This window comes from Pollicipes pollicipes, unplaced genomic scaffold (assembly GCF_011947565.3).
Source record: "Pollicipes pollicipes isolate AB1234 unplaced genomic scaffold, Ppol_2.1 Scaffold_6138;HRSCAF=7277_pilon_pilon_pilon, whole genome shotgun sequence".
Classification (NCBI taxonomy): domain Eukaryota; kingdom Metazoa; phylum Arthropoda; class Thecostraca; order Pollicipedomorpha; family Pollicipedidae; genus Pollicipes; species Pollicipes pollicipes.
The window spans coordinates 139,952-164,141 of NW_023596818.1; the positions used below are offsets into that span (position 1 = coordinate 139,952).

At 52.4% G+C, this 24,190-nt stretch overlaps 1 protein-coding gene across 1 annotated transcript in view; it reads right to left on the reverse strand.

Moving 5' to 3' along the window:
• The window catches only part of LOC119106000 (echinoderm microtubule-associated protein-like CG42247), a 36,106-nt gene that overhangs the window by 5,916 nt on the left and 6,000 nt on the right, over positions 1-24,190 (reverse strand). Inside the window, exons 3-12 of the mRNA XM_037229596.1 lie at positions 18,455-18,567; positions 10,968-11,192; positions 10,048-10,164; positions 8,610-8,790; positions 7,786-7,978; positions 5,224-5,373; positions 3,518-3,782; positions 2,922-3,059; positions 2,029-2,160; positions 1,497-1,625 (exon numbers count right to left, since the gene is read on the reverse strand). Of these exons, the coding sequence (XP_037085491.1) occupies positions 1,497-1,625; positions 2,029-2,160; positions 2,922-3,059; positions 3,518-3,782; positions 5,224-5,373; positions 7,786-7,978; positions 8,610-8,790; positions 10,048-10,164; positions 10,968-11,192; positions 18,455-18,567 (1,643 nt within the window). The remainder of the gene's footprint in view (positions 1-1,496; positions 1,626-2,028; positions 2,161-2,921; positions 3,060-3,517; positions 3,783-5,223; positions 5,374-7,785; positions 7,979-8,609; positions 8,791-10,047; positions 10,165-10,967; positions 11,193-18,454; positions 18,568-24,190) is intronic.

Below are 24,190 nucleotides of genomic sequence, written 5' to 3' on the forward strand. Positions count from 1 at the left end.
AGTGCAGGTCATGTGATATTACACACATGCGACGACGACCATCTCAAACTAGGACGTCCTCCATTGAGAAGAGATAGGACTTTTTCAGCATGAGAATCACAGACAAAACGGCATCTTCTTCATTTTTACGACACCACCCTTCTTTACGGCGTTTTTGTCGCCGAAGCATGCAACCGGCAATACGAAGATCGAGTTAAATGGTTCTTTTCCTCCTTGAAGGTTCTCGGTCTGTGTAGTGCAACACCATCTATATCTCGATACACGGCAAAATGCCGATTTGCAGACCATTTCATAAGGAACGGCACAGGTGCTCCGTGACGACGCGATTCGATTTTCACGGACCAAGCCGTTTTGTCAAATTTTACGCACCATACACTTCGAGCATAAATTCAGTGGCTTTGGCTGGCCGTCCAGCATTTTCGGTGTGTATCGAAGCCGACCATAACATGCATGTTAGTTTGCATCCAGCTAAATCACAGCCTCCGCCACTGTAGGCGTGTATTCTATTGTATTTCACTGGACAACGAGTGGGTCTGGCAGACCTCACATCTCCTGAAACCCCTGACTGGCTCAGCCTTGAAGACAACTGGCTGAAGTCAGCCGTCCGTCCCGACAGCTCAGTTGGTTAGAACGCCTGTCTTCAAATCCACCCACCCGTGGCGGGATGGATTTAAGTCAAATTAGAAACTGGTCATTTGTTCTTGACAGGTATGGTCTGCAGTCGGTGGCAGAGGCCGCGCTTAAGGTCAGGTGACGTCAGAGGGGAGGGCGGGCCGTGCCGAGCATTGTGACACATCAAACTTCCGCCACCAAATTCTGCCGTTGACCCGGCACAATCAGATGGTAGGGATCAGCTCTCACATCAACCACTGCTTAGCGTAGCTCTAACCCCGGAAACTCATCTACTTAAAAGCTTCGGATTTAATGTGAAAACTAGCACTCAGTGAATTGGCCGCTCGGTGGTAACGAGCCAGCTGACTGGCCTGTATGAAGCCCCGCCATCGTCAGGTCTGTTTGGCTGGGACGTTGTGAGGGTAACTGACCACATTGCCTTCAAGCACGACATGCACTTCCCGTTCCGTGAAGCCATGAAGCCGTGAATAATGGACTTATGAGCGAGGCGCAGGAGCCTCAGCCGAAGACAGCAAGGCGCCAGGCGGAACGTTTTGTTAAAGGATGCGGTAGCCAATGATGGTAATGGTACCTGCCTGAGCCCGATATGGTACTTACGGCAATGCTAACCTGTAAATAAGCCCCGGTGAAAGACTCACGCCGTGCACCGTACCGTGAGACGCACAGAACACCAGGACCCGCACCAAAACACCAGACCCGCACCAGAACACCAGAACCCGCACCAGAACACCAGAACCCGCACCAGAACAGCGCGCTGAGCCGACACAGCGTCCGACCTACCCTGGTCTCGGCTCGCTTGGTGACTGCCGCGAGACGCACCCGCACCAGAACAGCGCGCCGAGCCGGCACGGCGTCCGACCTACCCTGGTCTCGGCTCGCTTGGTGTACTGCTCGCTGCAGTCCCAGGCGCAGATCCTGCGGTCGCCCTCGCCGCCCGACAGCAGCGTCACCTCCGACAGCAGCAGCAGTGACGTCACCGCCGAGGAATGCGCCTGTGGCACGCGGCACGGTCACGCTCGCTCTGGTGTCAGCGGCGGGCCGGCCCAGCACACGACATCGACGCTCGACCAGGCTGAATAAAAGCGAGTTGTGTGAGTTGAAAACCGCGTTATAGTTGACATTGGCACTGCCATGCGTCACCTCATGCAATACCGTTTTTATTCTGCACCGGCCCGCCCTACACTGCGTAGTTGATCACTTATGTATCCGGAATAATGCCGCCACAATATTTATGGCCGTACTAGTACAAAGAGACTTGGGGGCATGCAGCTGGGATGAGCATCATTGCCGCAAAGCCTGGCACCGTGTCCGCCTCTGGGACAGACGCGGGGAATCAGACTCAAGTATCTTCCTCTCCTCCCATCACAAGGACACAGAACACTCGGCCGCTCTTGCCTCGAAGTCGACCCGTTTGTAGTATTTGCCCTCGTTGTCGATGGTCCAGGTGGTGATGAAGCCGTCAGAGTCGCCGGTGATCAGATCCCCGCCGGGCTCGAACTCCACCGCCAGCACCGTCCGAGCCGAGGACTGCCAGAGACGCAGAGACCGAGTCACGCACGGCACTGCAGGCGGCCGACCCGAGTCACGCACAGCACTGCAGGCGGCCGACTCGAGTCACGCACAGCACTGCAGGCGGCCGCCCCGAGTCACGCACAGCACTGCAGGCGGCCGACTCGAGTCAATTACAGCACTGTAGACGGCCGACTTGCGTCATATACAGCACTGCAGGCGAACGACTCGAGTCAATTATAGCACTCCAGGTGAACGAATTGAATCACGCACGGCACTGCAGATTACCTACTCGAGTTACGCACAGCAGTGCAGGCGATTCGAGTCACGTATAACAATGGAGATGACCGACTCGAGTCACGCTCAACACTGCAGGTGGCCGACCAGGGTCATGCACAGCATTGCATGCAGCCCATTCGAGTCGCGCACAGCAATGCAGGCGGCGGACTCGAGTCACGCATAGCACTGCAGGCGGCCGACTCGAGTCGGTAGAGTGCCTCTCAGGCGGCTTATCCAAGAGAAGGTAAGACGTAGTTGGTGTGCTTAGGCTTTCGAAATGTGTGGTAATTATGTCGGGGTTAGGGTATAGTGGCATTGACAACGTGGGTAGAATTTTCTTACAGGCTGTAGAAAATTCGCTGCTCAGCTTAGTTTCGTAAAGTGCAAGTGCATCATTACTCAAAGCATATTTTTACTTCAAGTGCTAAATTATTTTATTCTATAAGAACATCGTGGCACCTACATTATGACACAATCGCTTCTTGATCAGGAAAGCTTACGGTTCCAAAGACGTCAACAGAATCGAAGATACCGTCCCTTCGTTTGTTCCAGAACGTCAGGTGATGCTTCCCGTGCGTGATGATGAGGTTGTTGTCCATGGGGTGGAACTTGGCGCCGTACACGTGGTCCTGGTGCGTCTGCACAGGGACAGACCGAGCGGAACACGTGAGCCGTTTCAACTTTCATGGGCGCTTCAAAAGAGGCACTGTCGAATAACGAAATACGAGGTCATTCGCAAGCGAACACATTTGCAACCCAGGTGCTTCAAACTCGCCCTAATCTTGGCAAGCACACGACGACAGGGAACTTGCAGGTAGCTGCAAAATCCTGTATTGCACGAAGCGGCATGTATGATGCGTTATAAGAGTTATTTCGAAGTAAATATTGACACAGTTTACAAGAATTGAGGGCACATGTCGTTAATGATACATGCAGCGCTGACCAAGCTCATAAACGACCAAGATTAACGGAAAACAACTCAACAACTCTACGTCCTCGCGCTCATCACTCATGTAACTGTCTTAGCGAGGATACGCTGCATCAGTTCCCGCTGGTGCATACCGCCACCTTGCCGGAGCCTGCTCGCGGTACGTACCGCCACCTTGCCGAGGATCTGCTCGTTGTGCCAGGTCCACACGGTGAGCAGGTGCTCATCGCCGGCGTCCACGGCCAGCAGGTAGGCGCCCTGGTTCATCTTGGAGAAGCTGACGGCAGCCACGCCCACCTGCAGCTCCCGGCTGCCGAACACGTGCAGCGTGTCGAGGCGCTCGGCGCCCCAGACCCGGACCGAGGCGCCGCGCGAGCCCGGCCCGGCCCGCTGGCCGGAGGCCACGATGTGCCGCGACGGGTGCAGGTCCATGCTGCCGACGGAGACGCGCGCGTCATGGCCTGCTCCACGGGGTATTCTATCGCTGAGGTGAGAGTGAAACAAGTCGGTTGTCTTCTTACGGACCAGCGTCTTTACCCCTCGGCCACCTTTCCGCGTTGAGATGGGATGTGTGCCGTGTCACGAGGGCAGCTGGGCTGAGCGGATCATGAACATGGGCAACAGTGATCATGGGTGATCACTGTTGCGTGTCCATGCCGTTGGGCGGGAGCGTGGACGGAGAGTGTGGACAGCACTCGGAGGGCTCGGGACACTTTGATGCCCATGCAAGAGCAGTGTGTTTGGGGTTAGGGCATGCATGTTAGCGGGAATTGTGGCAGTCAAAGGGGTTGCATGTGCTGTGGCAAACAGCAATCATTTTGAATGTGCAGAATTATTGACAGAAGCGCAAGCACGTGACTGAAATAAATGCAAGCGGGCATGCCGAGTCTGAAGAGCGGAGGGTCAGACTTACGACCGCAAAACCATGAAATGAAGCCGCCCATTGTGCCGTGTTTCACCGCTGTCATCAGCCGTCACTGCTACCATCGTGCAACATTCGGACATAAACGCTTTAAAGTACATTGAGCTCGAAATTAATAGTGACAGCTAATCCCAACCGGGTCACAAGCGGCAGCAGCCGCGAAGGACCGCTCAGTGCGACGCACGACAACCCACAAACGTGAGCAATTTCGCTCAGTGTTTGAATGTGGCCACGAACCAACACCGCTCGTCGCGTCTGGCGCTGTCTCGCGGCATTAGCCACGTGACCGGCGCGGGGCGGGGCGCGGCAGAGCTCAGCGTCGGCCGCGTGACCAGCGCAGGGCTGGGAGCGGCAGAGCTCAGCGTCGGTCGCGTGGCCAGCGCGGGGCGGGGCGGGGCGCGGCAGAGCTCAGCGTCGGCCGCGTGACCAGCGCGGGGCGGGGCGGGGCGCGGCAGAGCTCAGCGTCGGCCACGTGGCCAGCGCGGGGCGGGGCGGAGCGTGGCAGAGCTCAGCGTCGGCCACGTGACCAGCGCGGGACGGGGCGGGGCGCGGCAGAGCTCAGCGTCGGCCACGTGACCAGCGCGGGGCGGGGCGGAGCGCGGCATAGCTCGGCGTCCGTCGCGTGACCAGCGCGGGGCGGGGCGGGGCGCGGCAGAGCTCAGCGTCGGCCGCGTGACCAGCGCGGGGCGGGGCGGAGCGCGGCATAGCTCGGCGTCCGCCGCGTGACCAGCGCGGGGCGGGGCGGGGCGCGGCAGAGCTCAGCGGCGGCCACGTGACCAGCGCGGGGCGGGGCGGGGCGGGGCGCGGCAGAGCTCAGCGTCGGCCACGTGACCAGCGCGGGGCGGGGCGGAGCGCGGCAGAGCTCAGCGTCGGTCGCGTGGCCAGCGCGGGGCGGGGCGCGGCATAGCTCGGCGTCCGCCGCGTGACCGGCGCGGGACGCGGCAGAACTCACCACAGGATGTCCTCCGAGTGCTCGGTGTAGTGCCGCTGGGAGTCGGTGTGCCTGTTCAGCAGCACGGCCACGGCGGCCACATAGTAGAGCAGCTCGCCCGAAGGCAGCACCCACAGGTTGCGGTACACGTCCACGCCGCGGTAGCCGTGACTGGTCGGTCGGTCAGGGAAACGGCGCGGCATTGGGTGGCGCATGCACGCAGGAGGGGTCTGAGGGGCAGGGGCCGACCAGCGCTGGCCGCTGGGGTGGGGGGGGGGGCGTGTGGGGGGGGGGGCAACCGCCAATGTAAAGATTCGGACGCTGGAGAGAACGGCATTGCCGAGCTATGGTGCGGACAAACCCTCACGCCAAGTTTTGTATGATTGCATTACAAATCAGGCTTAACTGCAAAGTTTCAAAAGCGCTGTCCAATGGTTGGGAGACTATGAAATGGGCGTATCTCACGTTAGAGCGGGTTCGCTTTGCGACCCATGACTGCACGCGGCTGGATATCGCATGCGTCGGAACAATCCGCTCGAAGGTGACGTCTGCAGAAGGTGACGATCCCTCGGGCCAAGCAGGCATTCACCCGGCACTTTTGGCTGTTTCAACTGACCCTTGAAATGTACTCTCCGAGCAGCCGCGTCACTTGACAAGAAGCCATTACACTAACAACTCCGGGGTAATTGGCCGTTTGGACCCATGGCGTGCTAAGCTGTAAAGTTCGCCCGCCGTTTGTCTCCATTTAGTTTTGACGCATTCTGGCTTCTTTGAATCCCCCCGCGCCCTAGCATTGATCTTTCTTCGGTACGGTTGGCACAGGTGCAAACAAAGTCATGTCGCTCGCTTCACACAATAGCACCGCCCAGAGGCTTCATCTGGCATCATGATCATTGAGCTTTCATGGAGGTGCTTTTCCTTCATTGTGATTAAAACTGAAAGAATGTGTTTGCATACTGGACTCAAATTGACATAAGTATTCAAAGCTTAAGCGCTTTTCACAAGATTGTAATGTTTGGCGGAAAACATAGGCAAAAAGGAAGAAAGAGAACGTTGCTGAAAATAACGAGCATCAAATCCGTCTTTATAGCATAATGCTTCGAGTTTTACGCCAGGTATTCGCACAACACCTTTACAGGCGAGTCCACGATGCATAGCGATCTGCAGAGAAGTAGTGATGAAGAATGCTTTAGTATAGCTCGAGGTAAACACGATCACAACTGTCTCGGGCGTTGTTGAGGGCAGACATGGGTGTGAGTAAATAACGTGAACCCGAGTCTGGGTACGGGTGCTGGTGACCGAGTCCGGGCCTGAGTGCTGGTGACCGAATCTGGGTCCAGGTGCTGGTGACCGAGCGTGGGTCCGGGTGCTAGTGACTGAGTTTGGGTCCGGGTGCTGGTCACCGAGTCTGAGTCCGGGTGCTGGTCACCGAGTCTGGTTCAGAGTCCCGAGTTAACACCAGACCCATGCCAAAGTCTGAGTTAAAGTCCAGCACTTTATACGGATCCTGAGTCTGGGTCTGAGACCAGGTCTGAGTCGGTGCCGAGTCCTAAAGCGTTCAGTCCGAATCCTGTCGACTTCAGACGAAGTCGCACGGAAAGAGGATGGTTCATAACAGGCGGCCAGAGGCAGAGGTCAAGGGTTAATGTCATAACTGGCAACAAGCTAGCACCTTACCCAGCCCAAAATTATTTTGATTTAACTGATAGTCCTACCTAAATTCTCGAACAGTTAGTATTGAGATAGACACTGAGGTTATGACAGTATTTTTTTACCTTTAGTTACTTTTAATTGCTGACACAATCTTTTGTAACCTCGTCACTAAAAATAATTAATTACAAACTTAATCACTTGAACTAGATACAAATGTGTGTAAAATAAACACTAGATTACACCAATCCAATCCAAACTAAAAAAAAAAACATAGCCTAGGTGCAAACTAACTTGACGTAGACAAAGTTAAGCAAAGTTTAAACGCAGCCGGAACCCGCCGAGAAGCTTGAGTCATTCAACGCAACGCAGCCCAATGGGTTTGACGATTTTTCCTTATTCTGTGTAGCAAACTGAATCTACATTTTCCTCATGCGCTGTGTGGGCCCTCACGCCCTTTACAGACAATTAAATATGGACGCTCATTTGTTCGAACCACCAGGCTTCTATAATCGGTGAGTCTAAGTCGTTAGGGTCGAGTTGAATTCCGTGCTCGCGGTCCATGCCCGTGTCAAATTATCATTTATCTTTAAGTGAATCGATTCGCTCGAACCCAAGTCTCACAAGTCCGAAGACGAGCCGTGCGCTGCCGATCCCAGGGCTGGAAATGCTCGACGAATGCTCACTCTGCCTCTTGAGGCCCTGACCGGGATACGCGGATCACAAGAGGAAAGACACATTGAAAAGCGTCCCGCGATTGAGGGGCCAACGAAGTGTTCACGTATTACACCAGCGCCGTCCATTGTAAAACTATGCTAACTATATACCAACTATAACACTGTGCTGACAAAACACCAACTATAAATATACCAACTATAAATACAAACTTATAAATAAGCTGACAGCGACCAGCAGACCAGTATCAGAGGATACACCCAGTCCAGCTTGAGTCGCTTCTCCGGCGGCAGGTACTGCACGGGCATGTCCTTGGACGGCTTGTAGAAGGTCCGCACGCGGCCTAGCAGGCTGACCTTGACCTTGGACTTCTCGGAGGCGCTCTTCGGAGCCGAGACGTCGCTCACAGATTCAGCCCTGCTTCGCGTCGTCAGCGGCTTCTTTTCTTTCACTGAAACACGCATACATCAACAAAATTACAACGCTTTCATTATGCAGCACTGTTAAAATAGGGAGCGATCAAAATGTGAAGTTGTCGGATGCTTGACGCTGCTCATTGTGAAGTGATCTTCCTAACATACCATCACAATGCAAATAACACTACCGCATGTTTGTCTGGCGGCTAGAATCCGCGCTAAGCTCAAAATTCTTCATCGTAATGAAAGAGCGTGTCAAAAATTTGTCTTATGAGGAATGACAGCATGCTGAGCATTCCACATAAATACCCACGAAGCCAAATATTTCTTTTCGGAAAAAACTATTGTGCCTTTGAGCACCTGAAACTTCTACCCCAAAAGTTGAACGATGTGACTTTGTTCTACATCGCATCCTTTTTCTCTCTTCAATTTTGTCTGCCCTGCTCCTCTTCTCCGTTAACTGACCTCTGTCTTCCTCTTTCTCCTTTTCACTTTCTTTCCCCAATTCTCTGTCTCCCTCACTCTCTCTTCCTTTCTCCCTCTCCCTGTCTTTTTCTTCCCTCTCTCGCTCCCTTTCCCTGTCTTTCTTTCCCCTTCTCTTCCTCCAGCTGGCTTTTTCTCCCCCTCTCTCCCTCTCCCTGTCTTCCTCCCCCCTCTCTCTCTCACCCTGCAGGAGGGGCTCGCTGTTGTGGCGTCGCAGGATCTTGTTGAGCCGCTTGTCCTCCACGCCGCGGTGCGCCTCCTCTCGCGACACCTTCGCGCCCCGCACTGTCGTCTGCTCGCCCGTGCACAGGTAGAACGTGTCGGTCTCGTAGAAGTCGTTCCGCAGCTGTGAGAAGCTCTTTACCTGCCGTGACGGGTGCAGTGTATTCAGACTGTTGAGGGCGCTGAGTGAGCACCATTGGGCATGTTCATAGTTTCCTCTACGTACTGGACATTTCGATACAGCCTGATAACTCCACGAATTTGGTCTCCCTCGCAGTCCGAACCGTAAAATCCATCGTAATGGATAGACTTCAGCCAAAATGTGAGGTTTTGATGGTGAGCATAAACTGCGCAAATAGTAAATCGTAAAATTGTGCTCCGGGAGATATGGATAGAAACCTCTAGCATGGAACACAATTTCAGGGTTCATGTCGCGGCAATGCATAACAAATGACGCGCGGTGTTACTTATTTGTAGCCTGCCTGGCCGGTAACGAATAGACCTAATATGGTTTCAAGAGAACTTTTAATAAGAAGACGTTGATACACTGCAAGGAAGGTTTTAGCGTGGCGCAGTTGTTGCCGTGGAGCACAACGCCCTTTCGTCCATTGATCTTGCGTGAACACCGAGCATGCTTTAATGCCGTGACTCCGCTGAAGTGGTGCCGGTCAACACTGACCTCTTTAGGTAGCTTTATCTTCAAAGCATCGCTTATGACTAAAGCGTGGTAAACAATTGACTGCGAATGGGACGAACATAGATATTCCTTTGAGAAATCTGACGCACCCAGGAGTTTGCCTAACTCGGCACACAACTGTGTCTTGTAACAAGATCAATTTCCATCACATTCTGTTGGTGATGGGAATATTCCAACCGAAGGACGCATTCCGCAATGTTTTTGCTATTTACCGCTCTATAATAAGCACAAATACAGTGACAGTGTGGCTAATTGCATTCCGCGCCGTGATGTTGTTTGCTCAAAACAGTGTTCAGCACGATGCGCACCAGTGCGAGGACACTGTTGCGACAAACGTGCTGACAAGCGTACAATAGCTGGTGCCCGTTAAAGTTAAATCGACTTGGATGCCATGTAATCACTTACCGTGACTGCCCATGACCGTAGGACCGCTCCGAAACTTCCTGATGTGTGCGGCATTTGTAACCTTTCCACCGAGCAAGAACTGTGCAGTTTTAAAGTAGTCCGAGTAGTCATTAGTGTGGCACTTCTTATAATCGACCAAAGTACCTCACTTAATTGAAGCATCTTCATTTATAGCTCAATTGAGCTGTGTAGGCATGATCAGACCTAACCATTATGTACAGAATGCGGACACAATTTCGCGCGAAATGAATGTGCACAGGCTTCGTGAAAGTTACAGCCATGAGCAGCGGCTCTTACCTCTTGACCCCAGGTGGTGTACATCCTGCGGGCGTCCTTCAACTTCACAACTTGCCCGAGATCCTGGAGCACGTCCTCGAAGCGCTGAGTCGTTTTCAAGTTTAAGTGCACGTAGCTCTGCAAACGAGGTGCCGGTCGTTAGTAGCATGTTCGTGGTGTGACCTCACCGCCTGAAACGGCGGCTCACGCGTGGAAATCTCACGAGACCGAATACGCGCCATTCGGAACATCGCGTTGTGGCATTGTCGACTTCTTAGCATGATCTGAAATGGACGGTCTCCCTCGTGGTAAAACGTTTCCTTTTGCCTGTAAATAACTTTGGATTTGCTTGTGTCAAATTGCACGTCAACCCCCCAGCTGATACCAATATTCTCAAAGCTCAGGGCTGCACCAGCGCCGCCAACCAAGCATCAATTCAAGCCGCCCGCTCGCTGGCTTGCCCAGGAGCCGGTCCTGCTGGCGCGAGCTGACCGCTGCCCTGACCTCGGGTCATGGGTCGGCCGTAGCGCGCGTCTATCATCGGCCCCGTACGGACACCGACGGCCGGGCCCCCGCCGGCGGCGCCGTGCCGTATTTGTGTCATCGCCACAGAGACGGCTGGCGCCGGCCCGCCAGCGGAGGGGTGGCGCGTCACCATCGCGTGGAAAGGGTGGCAGAGCGGGGCCGGGCACGGAAGGGCATGTGGCGCCCACGCTCTGTAGCGCTGCGTCACCCTGGCCGGCGATCGGCGTCGAGGCGAAAATACTTCGCGCTGGTGAATACCTTTGAACTGCGTGCACGACGTGTTGATAGTCTGTGTTGGGAGGCGTAGTCAGTGAGTAGCTTTGTGTCATCAGTCTATGACTCTCGCATCAGGCAGTCAGCGCTCCCGCCTGCGCGAGGACGCACTCGTCTCACCCGTGCCGTGCCTTAGCTCTCACCTGGATCGACTTGTCCAGGTTGTTGATGATCTTGATCTTGCAGCCGTCGCCGGAGCGGCGGCCGCCGCTCTTGCCGGAGCCGCCGCTGCCCTTGCCGAACACGCGCTTGACGACCGGCGAGAGCGGCTTGACGCGGTGCCGCTTCGGCTTCTCCCGGCGCGCGCTCAGGTCATGCGTCTCCGGCTGGGTCCGGCTGTCCAGGCTCTTCATGCCGTACGGCGCCTTCTGCAACACCAGAGGGAGAGCTGCAGGCAGGGCGCACTGCCGCGGGCGGAATGCTGCCGACTGTCAGCTGGCAAGCGGGCGGGCATTGGCCTCAGACGGCAACGGGCGGCACGTGTCTTCCCACCGCGCGTCAGTGAGCAGAACCAGACAAAAATTGTGAATTCAGCACTCATGATGCACTGCAATGACCCATTCAAAGAAATCGAAAACAAGTTTTAGGATACCTGAGAAATGTTTGCATTTTCTCGAGATGTCTATTTATTCGATAAGCTGGGGAGTGATTACACAATAGATACAGCATAATTACACGAAATCTTGTGGTTGGCAGGCAACTAAATTACTACAAAGAAATGCGATTTGATAACCGGGAAACTTTCTTCCTTGGCAACTGATAACAAAAGAGCCTATGATAATAGTCGCCTAAAGCCTTTATTTTCTGAATCGGCGAGGCGAGAGGACAGTTTATGAAGCACTGGCCCGGATCGGCTAACTGCGCGCGGGGCCGTGCGAACAAACTCGTCCCGTAGGTTTCACATCATCTAACGTGATTCACCGCGAGCGACGTAGCGGCATTCCGTCTTTTTATTTTTTTTCTGCACCTCGCGATGATGTCGGTGTACGATTCATGCCGTTAAATAGCGAAGGCTTCAGCTAATATGGCGTCATCCACGACATCTGTGGAGGGCTTTGAACATGCGCCTCGGGCTTGCTGAAAACTGAATCATTTCCAGGCTGCGACGGTCTGCTCCGTGTCATTTCGTAACAGACGCGTAGCAGAACACACATCATACACATAGATTCATTTTTGTATTCAAGCAACACATATATGTAGCCGTTTTTTGGCTTATGTGTGCACTTGTAAATAATGAACCTTCAGTATGCTAGCAGGTGCTGATTAAACGTTATCAAGCGAGCATCGAGACGGCGCATATATGACGTCATAGAGCAAGGACCGGCGCTGATGAGCATCAGCATCGTCTCGAAACATCTGGTAGTCAGTTTGCGCTTGCCCATCCTTGAATTGCGTCGTGTAGGGTCTCGGACACTCAGCATCGGACGCGTCCGTAGCTGGGAATGCCCGAGCCCGGTAGCCGTCCGTAGTGCTCCACCTCGGTCACGTGACCCGCCGATCGATCAGCTGATCAGGCAACGGTGCATTAGGGGTGGTGAGCTGTTTCGTAACTGTTATATCCAAACTGCCGCTGAGTGAACACTAAAAGCCAATCTGAAACTAATGTTGGACTTCTACCTGTTGGTGTTCGCCCTTGCTTGCCTTAAAGTTAACCGTCCGGTGATGTGGTGCTTTTGAGATATTGCATTGATTGCACTACTCCCGCGACTGCGTCACTCTCAGATTAGGCAGCCATTTCGCTGGAGAGTGTCCAACGGTACACGCAAAGCTACAAATGCGAATACTTACCGAGTCAGATCAATTTGCTATTACTGAACCAAACTAAGCGCTCCCAGATTATCACTTTGCAGCAGAAGCCATTTCATCCCGCGGACTCAGATGGGTATCACGACTAGTGATACAACACATGCATACGCAACCTTAGCTGGCCGCGTAACCGGCGCTCGTCAGGAGGCATAAACATTTATAGAAGCTCACAAAGCTGGACGCGACGATTCTGTAGGCGCAGAAGTATCTGAGCGACGTCACTGTAAGCATTGTCGTGGAACCGTTGTCACAAACTTCCGAAGCTAATCCGCACCATTCTCGGTAGGTCAGAAAGAACATGGCAGTTGCATCAGAACTGCACCAAACTCGGCAAAAGCTATGCGCATTGTGCAGCGTTCGTGGGCGTGCCGACGAGGACATGATGCTTTACGTCTTTTACAGCGAGAACGCCAGAAGAACAGACGCAAGACCGGCCGATTTGCCAGCGAGAACATTAGGAGGACAGACACCCGCCCGGCCGGTCCGCCACCGAGAACGCCAGAACAGACGCCTGACCGGCCGATCCGTCAGCGAGAACGCCAGAACAGACGCCTGACCGGCCGATCCATCAGCGAGAACACCAAAACAGACGCCCGCCCGGCCGATCCGCCAGAGAGAACGTCAGAACAGACACCAGCCTGGCCGATCCGCCAGTGAGAACGCCAGAACAGACGCCTGACCGGCCGATCCGCCAGCGATAACGCCAGAACAGGTGCCCGACTGGCCGATCTGTCATTAATAACGCCAGGAGAACAGATGCCCGCCTGGCCGATCCGCCAGCGAGAACGCCAGAACAGACACCCGCCCGGCCGATCCGCCAGCGAGAACGCCAGAACAGACACCCGACCGGCCGATCCGCCGGAGAGGCCGAGCGCCGCGTCGACTTACGTCGTAGTGGGGGAACGGCTCTAGTCCGGCCTTGGCCCTGCAGCAGGCGCAGCGCGGGTTCCGGTGTCCCACCCCGCTGTACAGCCGCGCGTACACGGACATGGGGCGGGCAGAGCGCACGCGCGCCGCGTCCAGCTGCCGCCAGGCAGCGCTCGCCTCGGGCGTCTCCAGCGACAGCGTCTCGGACGACTCGGCCGACTCGTCGGGCGGCGTCAGTGGCGGCGGCTCGGGCGGCGCCAGCCGGTGCCGGTGCGCAGCGAGCGAAGTGGCCGGGCGCGGCGCCGCGTCGTAGTCCGTGACGGTGATGCTCACCATGGGCGCTAGACGGTCGGCCGGCTCAGCACCAGGAAGGTCGTGGGCACGGAGCTGGCGCGTGAGCCGCGGCGCCGGCCCGAGCGCCGCTCGACGCTGCGGGGCCGCCGAGGCGAGTCGCCGCACGCGTGGGGCGAGCGGCGCCGCGGTCGGCGCAGCGACGGCGAGGCGATGGCCTGGACCGAGGAGGAGCGGCTCGCGGCGCGGCTCCAGCGCGCCTCCGACGGCGCCGGCGAGCGCGCCGTCGGGGCTCGAGACTCTGACGAGCTCGTGAGCGGCGGCAGCGGCGCCAGTGGCGTGCCGGCGAAGCGGCGCAGGAAGCGCTCGTTCTGGCTCACCCAGTCCCAGACGCGGCGCTGGCGCACCAGCTCCAGGCTGTCCAGCACACGGAACGACGGCGAGCTGGTGGACGACGGTCCGATGTCGGGCAGCGGCCGCTGGTGCTTGTGCAGGCTGTAGCTGCGCCGCGGCGACGGCGGTGGCGACGGCGACAGCGTCGGCGGCGGGCTCGGGCGCGGCCGGTCCTCGATGGCGTGCAGCGTCACTTGGCGCCGCGGGTTGCGGTACGTGCTGACGTCGAAGAAGCGGTTGACGCGGCCCGGCGGCAAGTAGCGGATCCTCCTGCGTGGCACTGTGACGCGGCCACCGGCGTTCATCTCCCGCGGTACACCGTTTGGGGACAGGGCCCGTGCGGCTGGCCGCGGGCGGCCATCACAGCTCCGTCCGGCACGGCGGCGGCGGGCGCCTCTGCCGTCGGTGCGGCCGCATTGTTTACCCCTCTGTTGACTGGTTGCGGCGGCGAGATAGGATCAGTCGGGCGCGATTGGCTCGCACTAACGAGCGGCAGCCGCGCCTGACCTCGACCTGCCTCCGGGCGATACGATCTCGCCGCGAGCAGCGGCCACCACCGAGCCGATGTCCGTACGATGTTCCGACGGGCGCCACGCACTGAGGTCGGCCGGCTGCTAGAGGCGTCTGCGGGCTGCGGCGCGGCCAGGGGCGGCGTCAGGAGCTCGGCGAGGGAGGCAGCAACCGCCGGTGTCTCAGATCCACCGCGTGTGAGATCGCCCGACCTCCCCGGACGGCGGAGCCGGAGTGCCGACGGAGTGACCTCGCGGCGCGCCACGGCCAGCCGGAGTGGGCCGGGCGCCGGGGAGCCGCCGCCGGCGTTCGTGTCCCAGATGGCGGCGCTCTCTAACGAACTATTGACACTGCGGCCGTCAGGCAAGACACGGCGCTCATTATGGGGAAGTCGGGCGCACGGACAGCGCGTGGCTGCAGAGACGGTCCTGCGAACGACCACTCGCCACAAACAACTGCTGGGTTAAACGTCCTGGGGTTCTCGAAGCTCGGCTAATTCATTAGGAAGGTCCGTTTGCATGGACCGTATTTGTGTGTAATGTGTGAGCAGTGACGTAGACAAATTTCGCCGCCACATGTGCGTAATTTTGCCGAAGAAGTTTTGATAAAACTGCAAGAATTGTTGTTCAGCTCCTCATGTTTTGCCTTCGTGTTGTCAAATTCGTGGGATGTCGTGTCACAAAAAATGAGCTTCGAATACTTATATATGTCAAATAGATCATGGCATTCCGAAAAATATAGCCAACATGCTTAATCACAGCAGTGGCCATACCACTGATTTTTGAACTGTATATGATACGTGCAGATTACATTTGCTGGTCACACTGGCTGTTGAGAAGATTGCTCTGAGCATATACAAAAAAGGTATAGCTTTATTACCAAGGATCTTCGGCATCCTCGAAGTTCTAAGAAAATCTCGTGGCGTCACTTTTCTATTCTGTTCAGCGACGACTCATTTCAGCGTGAAGCAGCTCAGATGCAAAATTGAGGCGTGTGTGCGTGACAATGCTTATGTAATGAACCATATAAAATGCAGCGGCTCTTGGTTTTAACGAGACAGCAGTCAACGACCCCAACGGCCATGCACGCAGCCCCGGCCTTCTCGCTGAGGCGCCCGCTGCGCTTTACAACAGTTAACTGGAGGCCATCACAACGCATCTTGTTAAAAGGAAAAACTCACTTTCAAGGACTAGCAAAACCGACAAAACACAGCTTGGACAGTAAATTAGACCAAGGCACGCTTGCTGCTGTTGTCAAAAGAGGCAGAAAGTTGCGAAATTTTTGCGAAGTAAAACACCGGCCCAGTTACGTCACACCGGGCGTGACGTCACATCCAATGAATTACCGGTCGGCAGCGGCGATTGGCAGCCAGGCTATCTGCCATTTCCAGTGGCAGGTGACGTCACATCCAACGAATCACCGATCGGTAGCGGATGTTGGCGGTCAGGCCGCTCGCCACTTTTAGTGGCATTTCCGGTCGCACAATAATATTCCTATCTGCAGTGTCCTGGTTTGGGTAAGCTAATTGCATTCAAGCTCACTAACTAGAGCGTTCCAGTAGTCTCGGTTGAAGACGTCTCCTTGTGCACCCAAGCTCAGCTGCCTCACTGCAAAGTCCTATGGAAGTGAGACTTTTCTTTTCAAGTCACTGACATCCACGAATACATTCACGACTTATGTCAGCCATTTATTTACACGTTACATTAAATGATCCCTGTTTCGTGGGCTTGAAATGGTGTATCCTTTATTCTTAATTTTGTTTTACGTCATTTAAAAGTGGCTCTTGCGGAATGTTTTACAACGGAATACAAAATAAAGCTCGCATTAAGTCCACAGTTGTACCGTTGCGCGTGGTTTACACCTTGCTATATCGCTTCATCATCTTACTGGTTTTCCTGGTTCTTCCATGCTGGTCAAAAATCTGCATGGATAGCAGGAGCCGTGAAAAGGAACTACTGGTGCCATCTTCGTTACCCAGCGGGATTTAAGACAACGGCATTTGCGATGAATGCAATGTCAGTGAGGGTGGACGTGAAAATTTAAAGCACGTTGAGATGACTTTGATTCCGCCTTGACCCGTCGCCCTGATAGTGGGTGGGGTTGATGTGAGCACTCCCTAAGGTTTTTAAGTGACTTCTCCGGCATGTTGTGCAATCGCGCCAAAAATTTAATACCCTACAGAGTGTGGTTAGCTTGCCTGGTTTCGGAGCAGCAGCGGCTTTGGGAGCACTGCACAGCGATCTACGGCAGGCAACCGACGATGCGGAACCCGCGCGGCGAGCCGAAAGTGTTGTGTTAACGGAGCCACAGATAATAAAAACATGCTCAAAACATATAGAAAAATACATACAATTGCTCTCAGGATTGAACAAGAAATACACCAGTATAGATCTTGCATCGCTACGACGCATCTCCTCGTATGTATGATCTCGTCAAACTGAAGAAATGCGATTTTCACGAATATTATATCCTTAACTTGGAATGATAGGGTCATTTATTGATCAAATGACATAAAAAACCAGTGCCAATCACGAAGTCTTGATGATTCCAATCCAGCGGCGTTTTCTGCTAAGCTTCATCTTTATTACTTTGGAAACTACAAGGGGTCGCATAGACTCTTCTATCAGTTTGCGTTATGAGAAATGATGAATCAGGGCAAAAGTTTATGACCATAAAACTCGAATTACGATTTATGTCTTCAAGGAGTAGAACAAAATAGGAATAGGACGTTGACAGCGTAAAACTATAAAACTAAAACTTATACATAACGACCGAATGCATCTAAGCAATCTAGAGGCAAACACATCACTAAGAGTCGTCAACTGATGCATTCGTAGAGTGGCACGAAGTGAATGATAGGACAATCAGTAGTAATAGCCTAAGTCCTGGAGAAAAAAGCAGGAGAATGGAAATATGAATGCGTTGATATTTTGGCAGCAAGCCCTTATATAAGCAATAGCAGAAGCACAGGCAACAATTACCATAGCACAAATAATACCGCTTCTGCTATTGTTTCGATAAAGGCATGTTGCCCAAATGTCAACACATCTACGCCTTCATTTTCCTGGTTTTCCTCCGAGGATTGAGACTATTACTACTGCCCACCTATATGAATAATAACTCTCGCAAATGTACTTAACAACTTACGTAATAATGACTGATGGTACGTTTACAGTTCAATGCTTCAGAAAAAGAATTATCTACACAATCATCAAATGCACCCTGACAACCCACAGGCAAAGACATTACACGTACTACACGTGTCAGTATCGTTAAAGCAATTGAAAGAATCAACGAGGGAGCTGTACTTCTTGGTACTTCCTGCTAAACAGCCTGATATCGAATCTGTACTGTATGGGTCACCATTAGCCGCACTTACACCGTTAGCCGTAATAGCCGTTAGCTGTAATAGCCATTAGCTGCAAAAACTTCGTATTACACCGTTCACCTTGATTTACGCCAGGGGGCTATCATTAATATTGCTGTCATTAAATTGTCGGTCATTAACTCGCAGTAAGTGCAAGCCATTCAACCACACTATCGCTGCAGCCGTTCGTATCGCATGCAAGGGGTGCCGGCGGCAAGCAGTCTTTCGGCGCTGCGCCTATTGATTTGACGCATAGTAAAGCAAAAATCTAACAGATTTGTACAGATAAAAACGAAAAACCTAATGCCTGAAAGCTGAGAAGCTGCGTTCGCTGACAGGAAGTCTAATCGGTGATTGGTTCGCTGAAGTAACGCTGCACTTGATTGGCACGCTGACCTGGAACTGACGAGTTGACGAACAGACGTAGCTCTCGCCGTCCGCCAGCTCTTCGATGCGCCGTATCCGTGTGCCGTCCGTACCGAAGATGTAACGCACACCCGACGACAGGTCTGTGGGCAGAAACCCTCGTGCAGAGTCGAGGCTCGGGGACGCAAAACGGCCCAAGTAGCGTCTTTTTCAGGACACGTCTCTTGGGAAGATGGATATGGGTGTCCGTCAATGCACCAGGCAATTCAACAGGCAGCCAAGGTAAGGCAAATCGCCATCCAAAACTCGAATCAAGCCCAGAGGGAACGTCTCCTACTGTAGCATTTTTTTATGCTGGGTAAAGCCCCGTTTGTGTCATATTGTGTACTATGCTGACACAAAAGCAAGAGGCTTCATGTCCCGTGCTGAAAACGTTGGCGTGACATTTCATCGCCAAGTTGACCATGCCGCGTGTAATACAGGCTCCAGTATAATTAGCTGCCTAGGAAAGACTGGCATGTTTGTGAACAGCTCCAAGGTAATTTACAACGCCAATTTTGTTTGGCAGCGGTGCTGGCTAATTTCTCACGCAAACATAACCCAATCTGCACTTGGGACGCAACCCTGCGACGCATATCGCCTTGTCATAGCGCGCCATGCGCTCTCGTCGTGCTCCGCGGGTCAGTCCGTATTCAGGCCGCTCAGCTCCTGCCATCTCGTGGTGGGCATTAGAAGCTTGTTCATGGTCAGGAACGAGGTGCCGAGTACCTCACGATGCTCTATTTCTCTGAACTGTTACATAGGCGTCTTCATGTTAGGCCACACGATCACCTGTATGATGGAGTGACAAGACACGATGCACTAGCAAGATCAATTGCAGAGATTGGCAACACCTCACTGCGGGAGACAATTCGTGATCGGAAGTAAGAAGTCCCCTACAAAACTGTCCCCTAAACCTTTACACTCTTCTTGAACTTCGCACGCTTCATTCATTTCATTCCTACAGAGAATTTGTTATGGCTCGCAGGTCGTACAGTTTCGGAAAAACTTGAACCGTGACATTTACCAGAAACACAATACACCAGGCAAGTATAAGCTTTGGTTTGACGCGCTGGAGGCGCACCGCATCATAAATAAAGGCTGGGTCCTTTCCGACCCAGTATTGCGTGTAGCACACAGTTTGCTTCGACGATGGGAATTTGCAGCAGAAAAATTAAGTTGTGTCTGGGGCTTAAAACAAAGAAAATATCCTTTTCAGCTGATTCCGTGGTGTGACAGATAGTTTTGTTTGGTGTACCGAAAGCGTGTCAAATTTCAAATCGGACATGTTTTTTTCACTGGAATTATTCCATGCCGAATAAAAAGTGTTTGTGCCAGGTGCTTGCAAAAACACAAAATGTACGGAAATGTCTGCATTCAGCTTTGCGGCACCACCTATCCGGTACCTCCAGCTCTGATCTTGTCGTCTCCAAGCCGTGCACAAAATTTCCAGAACAAAGCTGACAATATGTAAATATAAACATCAGAAGCTAAGGAGAAACTGTGTTGGTTGGATTAAGTGCTGTTTGTATCTTCTGGTGTCGGAGGTAGGAATTATAAATCTTCGTTTGACTGCCAAAATGTGTGGTGTTACATGACGCTATCGCACCCAAAGAAGCTGCAATGAGAAATAGTTATTTTCGTTTTTTGGCATATTTTAATAACATCAGCATGGGCTAATTAATCTACTTAACATATATCTAATTATACTCAAAAGGCGATACCTTATCCATCATTACTTGAACCAGTATGATTGCAGGCTATTTGTTACATCAAGTAAGATTCCGTACATCAAAAGCCCAGGCCATTCAAGAGCACCGCATGATGATGGAACTGATCCTGCCAATGAGCTTTGTGAATTATGGTGTGGATATGCAACGAACTACATCAGATTTAATGGTGTGTTCTTCGGCAAATAACACCTCAGTGAGTCCGAGCACCGGAGCAGGTAAATCGGCTAGTGTTACAGAGGCCATACAACTGGCAACTGGTCCAGAGGATTCAGGCACGGCTGGCGATTGCCGTGTCAAGGAGTCGCATGCACCAGGAAAACTGTATGGCTGCATGTCCAAACGAAATTATATGTTGAATTAGATTTTGCTCCACTTGCTTTGTGGGGTTAAAGGTTTTGGGAATTGCTATTTTTAGCACGAGCCATAATGGGTGAAATGCTTATCTAAAGCGTGTTCCGTAAACTGCGCTTTTTGTTAAGATAAAAGAAATCAGGGAAGAGCGGAACAACAAATGCCTCCTGTCTCCCGCTACCTTAGGCAAATATGCTTTACTGAGCAGCCTTAACGATTTTAATGTAAATGTGTAGCGTGGCCCAATGACTTTCCAGAGGCCGAATTTTATCAAGCTAAGGCAAGTATTAGCCAATTTATCTTGAGAAAAGGCATGCATTGCAAAAAAGAGATAAGGTCAGACCCGGGAGAAATTTGATAGGGTATAGGGAAGGTGGGAGATTGCGAGGAAAGCACAAGATAATAATTATAGTAGACATTTCGATTTACGTACGTACAAGAGTCAATCTGATGTATGGATGCATTTTGTGTGCATAAGAGCACCCCGGCGTATCCAAACACTCTAACTTGGAACTGAATCAGTGCTTCTCAACCTAAAGATGCCTCTGTTGTTGAAAGATGCACTTGCTCTGTGGTAGCTGCATTCCTTCCTGGCGCCTTAGCTTATTTTCGCCAGCTTACCAACGACTTGTGACTCATCGAATCCTCCAGAAAGTTAACTGCACAAACTAGCGTTCCACGAGTGCCGTCAAAACTCTCGCACGAACTTATCTTTGTTCCCAAAAGCATGCAAGTGACACCTCTGCATAAGAGGCGGACTTCCTAATTCGGAGGCAAATCCTGAATATTTGGGACATGTGACGAAAATTTGGACAGTGCATGGGGTAACATGAATCACGCTGAATAACGCTAAGACCACGTCACGCCTACTCGATCAGGGAGAGAGTATGACACAATTCTTGATTCAAAGAAACAAGCACAGCACACAGCAAGCACCAGAATACAGTACCTCGCTGATAGGTTCTGTTTCCCGGGCGAGCCTCGTTCCACTCCCTTGGACCACTCCGACGACAGTTACTGGTCTGGTTACCCCTCCCCACGACGGGACCTTGGCCACATGGCCATCGATTGACACATACGACGGTGCGTCCCGTTTCCATGGTTACGTCAAAGCTGTTTACTTCTCGCCCACTGTCTCGGCCTTGGCCTTATCAGTTGTGCATCGGAGATTCCAGGCAACCGATGTCCCTAGTATGCTCTACAAGGGGAGATACCAAGCGATTAAACGGTTACAATTTCAAAGGTTTTTACACCCTGTTAAACATTTTAAGGACCGCCAGAGAACTCTTAAATACTATCCATGTCTGGAATGTGACACGAGTGACAATATCCATGTCACTATGCCTCAAGTTATCGATAAAATTGCTGGAGAGATGCGAATTAAAATAATTGAAGCACATCAGGGTCTCCTGTAAGGACTCAGGGGGGGGGAGGGGGGGCTTGCCTGGGGAGGGACTGGATGCATCTCAGGATCCACCAACAGACGCAACACTTGTTTGATTTAGGAATTATAAATCATAAGGCACTCACTAATCCATTGTTGAAGTGTTTTTGACAAAAGACCGAAATAAATCGGTTCAAACAGGCAGAATCTGCTCCTACCACCCAGTGGCACAATTCTGCCCCGCCTGGGGGGGGGGGGGGACTTTGCTGGTGGCTCAGTTCTTCTTCAGTCAGCGTGGTGAAGGAAGGCAATTCGTAGGCGTTCAGTTATCATTGCATTGTACGTTCAGTTATCATCGGACCACGTATACAATGTATAGCATCAGCAACATCCATCATTTATGCCGGTCGATTAGCAATTGCCTGCAGCAGAACCATCCTTGCATGATGGCTTTGAAAAAACGCATCATGTCATTGCATCTGCTCACACTGGATATTTCAAATCGATGACTTATCACAGATCAAGAACAAATATGTATAGGCCGACTCATATCAGGTGTTTCCAATTTAAAAGGTGCCGTACGGTCGTTCTCTTCACATGCTCGCGTAAGTGTTAGAAACTGACAGACTACAGCCCTGTCAGACCGACCGAGCATGATCCAAAGATTTTGCACGACCGGCACCGGCGTTTGTGTGACGTCACGTGGAAGCTTTGCTGCCATGTTTCCGGCGAGCCGACGAAACGAGCAACGTGATAGGCGACGTAATAGTGCGACGTCACTCCGCGTCGGCGGAATTTACACCGGCATTAACGGCGCATTGTGATTGTGCCGACTCATATTTGGCCTCCGGCACGTACCAAGGAGTATCAAACTCCAGGAAGTTTCGATCAACAACAGCACCTTCCCAAATGTATGTTCCAGTCAGCCGGGCACCTTTTGCAAAGTGCTCGCGATCACCGTTATTGCACCAACCATTCAACACACTCCATGCATTGCCACACCATAGAAGCATTTGCTCATCGCCAACACCATAAGTGATACTTTGGCAATGCAAACGGTGCTGATTACTTGAGTATACCTGCTGGCAGCGTACTTGTTTTCGTATGCTTCGGCATCAATATCTGGGTTTAAGGCCCATGCACCAGGGATGTCGTAACTCTTATTGCCACGATCGCACACAGAGCTGTGGTCGTAATGAAGCTATGATACTTATATGACATATGTCCGAAAGGTAAATGTTCCCGCGGAAACACCCGCATGCAAATGTTTGCAAGTGCAGGTGTTCGCAACAACGGTTCGTACACGCTAGTGCTTGTATATGCAAATGTGCGTTTCACATACGTTAAATTTGTGATGTCCGTTAAGTTGGCGATTCATTGAGCGATTTATTCGGCGACGAGTTCCAGTTTCTCTAAAAAAAAAGAGGCCTCAAGGTGAATTACGGCACGAGAACATTGAAAATGACCTTTATTTTGCAATATCATGTGGCCTTCGAGGTCAAAAGCTTGGTCAAAGGACGGGGAACTCGATATTACCCAAAAATTACCGACCGATTTGCAAACTGTAAGCATCAAATTACTCGTAAGCACAAGAGCTAGCGTCCGTCAATAAGTCCTGGCCTCTCAAGGTCACCCTTCAAGGCCAAACGCGAGCTCATGGGACGGGGAACTCCATATCACCCAAAAATTACCGGCCAACTTAAAACTTGCAAACATCAGAATATTCAACACAGAAGGGACTAGCGTGCGTCAAAAAGTCCTGATTTTTCATTTTCACCCTTCAAGGTCAAAACCAGGCTCAAGCGACGGATAACTCAACATCACCCAACATTGCCGACCGATTTTAAGCTTGCAAACACCAGCACATCCACCACAGAACGAGCTATCCTTCAAAAGCCTGACCTTTCAAGGTCACATTTCAAGGCCAAACACGGGCTCAAAGGACGGGGAATTTAACATCACCCCAAAATTACGGGGCGATTTTGAGCTTGCAAACGTCAGAATATTCACCACAGAAAGATCCAGCGTCCGTCAAAAAAATCCTGACCATTCAACGTCACCCTTTAAGGTCAAACGCAGGCTCAAGGGACGGGGAACTCCAAACCACCCAAAAATTCCTGGCCCATTTATAAATTGCAAACATCAGAATGTTCACCACGGAAAAAAACTAACGTTCGCCAAAAAGCCCTGACCTCTCGAGGCCACCCTTCAAGGCCAAACGTGGGCTCAGCAAACGGGGGCTAGTTTGACGGATGCACT